At 41.8% G+C, this 9,972-nt stretch overlaps 1 protein-coding gene across 3 annotated transcripts; it reads right to left on the bottom strand.

The window, feature by feature from the left end:
• Window positions 1-2,350: 2,350 nt before the first annotated feature.
• On the bottom strand, window positions 2,351-9,222 carry LOC112227093. 3 transcript variants are annotated; one of them, XM_024391931.2, is made up of 10 exons: window positions 8,622-9,222; window positions 7,616-7,703; window positions 7,411-7,480; window positions 7,146-7,244; window positions 6,864-6,924; window positions 6,430-6,757; window positions 3,636-5,427; window positions 3,414-3,486; window positions 2,585-3,318; window positions 2,351-2,460 (listed from the first exon to the last, which is right to left on the bottom strand). In XM_024391931.2, exons 2-9 carry the CDS (start codon window positions 7,684-7,686, stop codon window positions 3,173-3,175), a joined length of 2,640 nt encoding a protein of 879 aa, XP_024247699.1. In that variant the 5' UTR covers window positions 7,687-7,703; window positions 8,622-9,222; the 3' UTR covers window positions 2,351-2,460; window positions 2,585-3,172. The 3 variants fall into 3 exon arrangements, with proteins under 3 accessions (XP_024247699.1, XP_042163754.1, XP_042163755.1); XM_042307820.1 differs by having other exon boundaries at window positions 7,402-7,480; XM_042307821.1 differs by having other exon boundaries at window positions 2,351-3,318; window positions 7,402-7,480.
• Between the last annotated feature and the right edge of the window lie 750 nt (window positions 9,223-9,972).

Consider the following 9,972-nt stretch of genomic DNA (forward strand, 5'->3'; position numbering starts at 1 on the left):
AGACTCCAGCCACTCTAGTCATAGACTGTTTCACTGCTACCACACGGCAAGTGGTACCAGAATGCCAAGTCTAGGTTCAAGAGGCTTCTAAACAGCTTATACCCCCAAGTCATATGACTCCTGAACAGCTAGTCAAATGGCTACCCAGACTATTCACATTCTCCCCCCCCCCAGTATCTCTTACTCTTATCCGTATTTTTTGAAACTGCACTGTCGGTTAGGGGCTCATAAGTAAGCATTTCACTGTTGTATTCGGCACATGTGACTAATAAAATTTGAATTGATGTTATACAAACAGACAAAGTCATGGACAAGATACACACTATTGCACAAATAACCACACACATTCACAAAGATAAACAGTTAGACACTGTCCACCACAAAAACGGGATGGTTCTCTCCACTGACTTATACAATATAACCTTTGGTGATCTCTCTCACCCTGGACTCAGTACTAGGTAGGCTTAGGGATCTCTCCAGAATTGGGTTGCCAGGTGGGGTTGTTCCCCAATGCTGGAAAGTTTGTGAACCCCTGCTCTAGGGTCAGACGACCTGGCAACCCACATGTTGTACTCTGCTCAGATCACTCACTGTGACTTATGTCCTGATTGACTAGGAGGATGGGGAAGAGAGTTGTCAAAGTGAGGGCCACACATTTCGGACATTCAGAGGACCGAACCGTCTGTTAATGTTAGTCAATTAGGATAGCTATGTGGGTGATGAAATGGCATTTGTATGGCTTTGGCCAACCTGACCTGCACCAGTAACCATGTCGATTGACAATTATAAGCTAAGTTAGCGTTGCTTACCATAATTGTTCTCCCAAACTTTTCAAACTTATCTCCGTCAATCACAATTGATTCCTTAAAGTGGCCACATCTACAAGATCCTCATCGTTGTTAAACATTGGTGGCTGTTATTTTACACACGCTAACTAGCTAGCTAACGTTACCCTGCTTACATCAATCAACAGGTTGCTAGGGTTTATGTTAGTTAGCTAACTGAAGCTATAGCAACTGTGATACTCTGGAAAATATGTGGTGCTCTTTTTTACGGCTTGACAGTTCCCTGATTCGCTCACTTCCAAATTAAAAACAACATAACTACACGCTCCAACATCACCTCATCCGATTGGACGAGAGGGAACTGTCTAAAAAGTGATTGGTTGTACAAAGAGGTCGTGAACTGCAAATGCCACGAATGGTGTCACGATTAGACCTCCCAATTGAAAACATTGCCAGAAATTTCTAATGTATCACTTGTTCTTAAATATGCAGAAGGACCAAATAATATAATGCATGGAGATGAAGTCACTGGGTCATACCTTTTGATTCATGTAGTTGACAACATATCATGAGTCATACAGCCAAATAAATTCCCTTCAAAATGAGATTGATCTCAGACATTTGATGAGAGAACAAACTTCATACAGCAGCATTTTCATAAAGAAATACAATTACTTTGATGGTAATTTAAGAGAGAAGAAACGCCATAAGGGGATAGTATCTACAGGTGAGACATTCAATTGTGTCCCAACATGCCACCATTTGAGTGCCAGATTCAACATACTTATATTTATATCACAAGTGGCTTCATCTGTTAGACATTTAATATACAGATTCCGTGGAACCGACTACTTGGACTATTCGATCAACTCTTGAATATGGATCAAGTGCATTAAACATGATAGATAGGCGTGTTACACTCTGCTAAGAGCTAACACACATCTCCTGATTTACCTTAACACCCATTGACACTTTGTGCTCCAGCCTCATGACTCCCACTGGACTCTGATCAACAAGGCACATTCTGATGGGAAGCAGGCTTTAGAGTGTGTTTATATGATAGATGTAGCTACTGTATATTAGCCAATGGGTGGATAGAAGACTGCACCATCAGTAACAGTGACCTTTGGGCGTCTGTGCAACATTTGAGTAATCAGTACTGTTTTATCATCTGTTACAACCAACTTAATGAATGTGTGATTAAAGCCAGGATCACAGTATATAATGGAAAGCCTATTTATTTATGGTCAGATTGCCTCATGGTTTGCAATGGTGTATTTCTCATAGCAAAAAAAATTGTCAGACCATTCATGTCAAACATGAACCTGACTGCCAGGGACTTTATCAATATTTGAGTCCAAAGGGGAGAATAGATTAGAACAGGATTTACAGACTTGGCAGCCAGACCTATACAGTCCGTTTTGAACTCGACCACTGGATTAAGACTCATAGAATGTCATGAGGGTTTTCTTTGAGCTTTGAATGCCCATTAATTCTCTTCTTTGTCGATCTCTCTACTCTACTTTACTTTAAAAATATATACATTTCACTAAAGGACTCGTGAATGCATGAAGTGGCAGTTTATTATTGAAGGAAGCGAATATACTCTTCATGGGCATCTCCTTCCTCATTGGCGAGCAGGAGGCAAGTTCCTCCTCTGGTGGTGGTGTAGACACTATGAACAAGAGGAAGTGGCTTTAAAAAAAAACAGATTATAGCAAATACCGATCATGGACAACACTAACTGCATGCTTTATGTCTCCCTCTGGATGGTCGGAAGGGGAGTGAGATCCACTTACATTTTTGTTGAGATATTTCTTTGGAAGCTTCGTGAATGAGATTAATAGGTGAAAGGAGAGTTTTGAAATGAGTTTTGAAAGAGTTGAAAGTACTGGTTGACAAAAAAGTAACAATTATTGGGCCTCTTCTTCCTTGTTGGGGAGTAGGAGGCAAGATGTTCCTCTGATGTAGTTGCAAAACCCATGTAGAAGACTGACAACAGCAAATCCCACTGGGCACAGATGTCAGTTCAACATCTAGTTTTGATTTACATTTGGTTGAGTTGTCAACTAATGTCACTTCAACGTAAAAAAAAAAAATCACCATGTCATTGGATTCAGATTAAAAGTTGGGTGAAAAAAAGACGAAATGCCCTGGTTCATGACTTGTTGTAAATCCTGTCAGTTCATCGTGTAGATTTTTTAGGGTGTTGAGATGATGTGGAAGCGATGTTGCGCAGTGGGATGTCAGTAGGACTGAGTTGAAATGATTGGCTATGGCAGTGAAAATGAACACTTCTAGAGCCTCTCCTTCCTCGTTGTGGAGTAGGTGGCGAGATGGTCCTCTGGTTGTGTTGCCAAACAACCAAAAGGACATTTCTACTGACGCTAGCTGTTTTCAAGCCTAGACTTGGCAGAGTATACCCGGATTAAAAAGAATGGGTTATTTGGCCTTTCCTTCCTCTGTGAGGAGCAGGAGGCCAGATCTTCCTCTTGTCGTTGTGCATTCTCTGGTGTTGGAGTAGTGCAGAATACTGTGAACAAAGAATGTGGCGTTAGAAAATGGATAACAGAAAACACTGATCATGCACAGTACTACCTGTATGCTTTTGAAAGCAAAGATACATACTACTATAGTCGACATCAGCAGGATCCTTGGTGGTCTCAAGGGGAGCGATATCCCCTTGGTTGACTTTCTTGCTCTGATGGTTTAAACGTGAGGAAAGAAGAATTTCAAAGAATGTCAAACAAGCTTAACATTTATTTTTTGATTGCAGTCAAAATACCAATACATTTACTGTCCAAGTTGATCTCAATGCCTTGCCCAAAATAATGAAGACTGGGTTTTTACCTTTATGAGACTGATCTTTGGGAGCTTAGGAAATGAGAATGTCAAGCTCTTGACTTTGTTTGTTGGTTTGGTCACCAAAGATCTGTTGCACTCACGGTTGATCGGGTGGACAGATGGGGTTGAATCAGTGGGCAGTGGTGCTGTGTTGCTACAAAGCCTTCCATCAATGTTCTCTCCGGGGGAAGACATATCCATTTCACTGGCTGTCTCAACCACCTGTCTTGTGATCGTAAAGACATCTATGATCACACGGCAAATCATTGACAGAGGGTTGCAGCACCCTGGGCTAACTTCAGAACTCATCACCTGAGAGGGAGTGGCTGGTCGGATGTTCTGACATGACCTGGCAACCTCAACCACTACAGATGGAGGGAGGAGGGCAGTGAGCAGCTGCTCCAAAAGGGTCTTTATAGATCTCTCGGTGATAGTATATGCTATCTCCAGCAAACCGTTCCTTGAGATCTCCCTTTGGAGTTCCCCTGTCATGCTGGACTTCGGCAGAGCAGATTCTGATTTTGACCTGCCAGACACAGATTGTGCTGTAAGTGTGCTGTTCACCATCAAAAGTTTTCGCAGCTGGTCGACTAACTTGTCAGTGTGAGGACGAAGAATACCAGAGGAGAGGAGGATGTCCAGGCTCTTCTCTGCTGACGCTGCATCCTCACGGCTGAGCACCATCCTCTCCATTAACTCCGACACAGACTTTTTTGCATAACTTAATCCCTCTGCGTCTGACCAAGTTGAAGGGCTCTTTCTGCCACTTTCAGCCAATCTTCTCTCTGAGGAGACAGGGGTGTCCAGTCCACCTCCCTGGTGGTGCAGACTCTGCTCTGGAGTTTCTGGGGTAGTGATGATGCTTCTACCCCTGTCACTTCCAGAAGTGGTCAAAGTAGCAACAGTCTTCTGGACATCGTCCATGCTGAAAGTGGTGCTGGTTGAAGAAGTTGTCCTGGAACAAACCTTAGACAAGCCTTCATCAACACGTTCTTCCTGCACCATACTTTCTGGTGTTAACTTTGATGGGACCTTGCCGTATAGTTCCACTGAATCCTCTGTATGAGGCACGGATCCAACGTGGAAGAGCATTCCCCCGATGGAGGGAAGTAGAGAATCATCAGATTCCGACTGAAGAACTTCACTGACCTCTGTGATCTCCTCCCTAGCGGGTTCAGAAACTGTACTAGATCCAGCTTTCTCTGCTGCCTCTTGCTCTGTACCCTCGTCAAATGATGCTGGCAGCTCAACAACTAGCCTGTGCTCTTGTTGTGCACTCTCGCTGCTCTGTTTGATCCCCTTGGAGATACTCCTCATTTTTGCTGACAAAACACGAACAAAGCTGTTAAAACAACGTTTCAATGGTCTACTTCCTTCCTTGTTGCCATCCCTGTCTCCCTCTGCTGACGAGGTTATCAAAGGAACTCCTTGGCCCTCCACCGCTGCCAACCCATCTTTGCTATAGAGCTTGGCAGATCCCACTATAGTAAGTAATTGTGATCCCGAGCAGGTTTGTTGGAGAGCCCTGGAGAGGGCGGCATTGATCTGCTGCACTACCGCCTTTACAATGGCTCTAGCTTGCCTGTCAGAGACACTCTGGAATAGCTGTTGCTCTGGCTGGTTAGCCGCCAAGTAGATGTCCTGCAGCACTTCAATCACTCTATCATGGACGTCTGTGTATATCATATCCTGAGTGATACCAAAAAGCTCCTCCAGAGGGTCCATTGGGATTTGGAGGCTCACTTGTGTGCCTGAGCTGTGTGCAACCTGATCATGTGCCTCAGTGGAGGTAAGGGATCTGTAATAGAGAATGAAGGACACCGTTTGGAACATACAAAGAGTTTCATTCCACTCATGACTCCATTCTATGCACACAAAAATTACGATCTGTTTCTCTGAATTGCCTTGTGAAAGCCTAAGACTGTAAGATTGTATTTTATAATTTGTTGGCAATAGAAAAAGCTTTGAAATTATGCCCACCTGACCCAGATTGTGATTTACAATGAACCGTTCTTAGGATTGCGTAAACAACAACAGTAATTGTGTTCCAAACAAAACAACTACAAGTGTGCTTGGTCTAATTCTTCAAAGGCACAGCTAGGAGATTTTAAAAAGGCACCTTATAGTTGAAGACTCTTGAGTCATAAAAGTGCATGGAAATTACTAAGGAACTGTGCACACTTTGGAGAGGTGTGTGGCCACTTGGAAACACCAGTTAGACCTCTCACTCGAAACTTTGTAAAAAATGTTGTCTTATGTTGCACCAAGCCCAAATGTTTCAAGAATATTCGTATTATGTTACTGAATGTATCCAGAGTGTTTTCAGATTTCTTTATCAACAAATGCAGCAAAAAGTTGCTGACAGTAAATTTCGAATGTGCATAATATCAACAGTGTAATGTTTGGATTCAGTCTTGTCAGGTGAACTGTTGTGTCCTCACCTTTAGTCTAATAATTTCCCCATAATCTCCAAATTGCTACCATTGTTATGCATATACTTTCCATATTTCTTCTGTTAGAAACCTTTTCATTTAGCCCTATCCATATAGGCCAATTCCCATGAGTGTAAAGGGTTAAACAATGGATATATAGCGTTTAGCAAAGAAACTCATCTTAAAGCTAAAGTATATTAATTCAAATTCTGAGAATAGTACGATTAATATTAAAAAAGTAATAATTTGCACACAAAGGCGAACTCTATCAGATAAGTGATGTCATAGACCACCTGTTTAGGACATTTTTTCAACTCTTACAAGAATGAGAATGGAATGAATAACATAGTCAAACGAAATGAACATACAATCTTGACTGGTACGGGGTGGGCGACCGTACACTACTGCAATACGTCTTCAAGCTTCCACTCCTCTCCGGAATTGGGCTGCTTTCAAAGGGAACTGTTCTCGACAGAGAGCGACAATCCATAGTGTCCTTGTCCAGCACTCTGTCGTTCTCCTCCTGAAGAATACTGGAGAAGGAAATCCGGTTCAGGGTGAATGAAGATAAGTCGATATCTAGCACCTTGACCTCCACCTCATCACATGTATCCACCCTCAGGGCCCCTTGGTACTGCAGCTGCTCTAGGCTCTCCCCTGAGTTGTTATCCGTGTTGACTGTAGATGTAAGGGACACTAGAGGAAAGGAGATCAAATGTCTGACACTTATCTTACACATTGGACATTGCTGGTGTTATCATAGTGATACAATAAAGTAATCAAGTAAAGATTAAACACTGACCTGAGTCAAAGCTTGGAATACATCCAAGTGAACACCCAACAGAGGACGAACCTAGGTTTCCCTGTTTCGAGACAATTGTAAACCGTGTCAAATATACTAATATAGGCAATGCAGCATTCATAACATTTGATAGTTCATGAAGTAGACGATGAAATGCGGCCATTACACTGAGTAAAAGAGCAAGAGCTAATAACGTTTGACGAGAGTGCCCTTGGCTTTTGAAGGCATGCTGGCAGGTTATTTGTGAGAAATGGACCGACAGTAACAATAGATGATTGCTACCTTTAGTCTCTTTCTCTGACTTTCAGTTGCTTCCACTTGTTCACCATTTTCTTGTGTTTGACTGTCCATCACTTGATCCAAGGAGCTAAGCATCTCATTCTGTGAGCATAAAAATCTATTGATTAATAGCTTGCTAGGCTAAAGGTACTAGATAACCTATTGTAGATTAGATTGCTATTATGTTTTATGCTTTTAACTAGACCCAGCAGATTAGAAGACATTTATGCTCAAGATTTCTTCAACAATTTCAATATACATTTTTCACCGTGTGTTCCATTGCTCCAGGGAAGGACACATCTGTCATGGGCAGGACAGCAGGCTCAGGTGACTGGTCCCTGTAGGCCACAGCACGTCTGAGTTAACCATTGAGATTTGGTTGTTGAGTCTATTTAGTGGTCGTAAGTGGTTGTTGAGCACCTATATAGATCCATTTTTAGATCTGTCAGTCTGTCTGCTTTAAAAATAGCTACCTGGACTTCTCAGGGGATGCCTCGGACTCCTCGGGACCAGTTCCCTCGATCTTCACAATGTAGTCAGACATTTTTAGGATGAAGTTGTCTGAAGATAAACATATACCTTATTCCCACAACTCAATTAAATGAATGTGTTTTTAGGTTTGGGTTGAGGGAAAGCTGAGGGATGGGGCTGGAGACATGTAACCACTCTCAAATTCATAGACAGAGATATGGATGCAAGGACTTACCGTCCATTATATCACACTTATAGTTGGAACCATGTTTTGAGGGTATATAGTGTCTGTTTACATTTACTTTGTTTACACACATTGGAGTTAAACAAGCTTATATTTTGGAGTCTAATGGGATATGACAATTGAACTAAGTTCATGAGGCATTTAAAAGTTTTTTTCCAAGAATCAAATGGGTACATATTAATAAGTCCGGAAATGGATGTAGGGCCTAGCAACTCCTCTAACTTTGTTAATTCGTTTAGCAATATAACTTGTAAATAACAAAATAAAAAATCAATGTACCTCAAAACCGTTATGTCGGTGTGATTTACAAAGTTGAGATGAGACAGATTGGCATCCAGTGAAAGTGATGAAATACATGTTGGTGACATATAGTGGTTTATGAGAGAATTACAGGAGGGGGCGTTTAACCCCAAACCACCCTGCAGCCTAGTCCCACCACCACGTAAACTAATAAGCATTATTTTTCTTTGACATCCTTATGGGTGTTAATCCTCAGTGCCCTGTTAGCAACACGTTTATCAAACATCTAGAAAACTCAGGCGTAAACAAGGTTAAAATTCCTTACTGAAGGGGCTGAGAAACATTTCCCTGCGTGTGACTCGTGTCCGTTTAACATTACATAGAAACCTACGGCAGCATTTCCTTTTCCTAGCCTCAGCCACAGGCTTCCGTCTCCTGAGTGAAGCCTGGAGCCGAGGCTGGCAACGCATTGACGGGTCACCTGCTAGACAAGTCGCAGTGGTCTACAATCAACATACATGTACCTCGTGGATTAGTCTACATTAGCATCTGTGACAGACTTGACCTCACGAAGTCTGAGCGGGTGTCCTTTCCTAGCTGATGGTAGTTAGGCCTGAAACTGACTGACTCCTTGATGAAGAACTGACCCAAGAAGTCCTGTCACGCTCAAATTCAAGTGACGTAATTTCTAGACCAGATTACGTCATAGGCGAAAGAAGAAAACAAAACACCCGACAATAGGCTACACTTATTATATAGTATACCATCTTGCCTTGTGTCTTCGGACCTATGCCGCGTTCAAAACAACTCTGAACGCGAAAATCTCAGACTTCAGCCCGTTCAAGACCAATGGGAACTTGAACATAACGAGCTCCACACTGGGAACAATCGGAATTCCAAGTCGGAAACTCTGGCATCTTTCTAGATCTCCAACCTGAAGATCACCGTCGTCATTTGACCTCATTCCCAGTTGTCTCGAAACTGCCACTTCAGGGTGGACACATTCATCTTTGGAATAAAACGTATACATATACACTACCCTTGTATCATGTCAATGATGATCGCCAGAGATGACCACGTGACCATAATGACACAGCTGAGATGTAAGCCAACTACTGGAGTGAAATAAACACTAAGAATGATTATTTTGGGGTTAATGTTAACTAGCTGGTGACAATGTGTGACCTGAATTAATTCTCTACACTGTCTTACTTCATGGAAATGTAACATGCCATATATTTACTTCAAAAAACAGCAAGATGACATACTGGAATCAAAACAAAAGTGCCAATGTGAAATAAATAAATAATGATATCAGTAGGCTTTTAGATATTTATTATTCGGCTGAAGAAGCCTGCCCAAAGCCAGTAGAAAACATAAAGATCCAGGGGTCTAACACTGGAACAACATACACACACACACAAGCATTTCACTACACCCACAATAACATTTGCTAAATGTGTATGTGACCAATAAAGTTTGATACAGAAGAAAAGCTTAAAACTTTTTTTAAATAAAGAGGTATCAACGTCAAGACCCAACTCCACTGCCTCAAGGGGAAAATGGCATTATCTGAGAATTACAAAACACATCCAACAGCAAGAGGAATTAACTGCTTGAACTCTTACAATGAAGCAGGGGGGTGAACCTAACCCCTCAGAGGTGATGGGAACTAAATATAAAAAATAAAAAAACACTTCATGAGATAAGTGGAAGATCATGTTTTCAGATGAACTAAGACATTTGTGACCCTGTAGCATAATGGACTGAACTGCAGCTTTTTGAAAACAACCAGTCACAGAGGAATGACTAAATGAACGCTACATTTTTTTTTTTTAAATGAACTTCAATGAAATACTGACACCACAGAAAATG

Source organism: Oncorhynchus tshawytscha, linkage group LG28 (genome assembly GCF_018296145.1).
Source record: "Oncorhynchus tshawytscha isolate Ot180627B linkage group LG28, Otsh_v2.0, whole genome shotgun sequence".
NCBI lineage: Eukaryota > Metazoa > Chordata > Actinopteri > Salmoniformes > Salmonidae > Oncorhynchus > Oncorhynchus tshawytscha.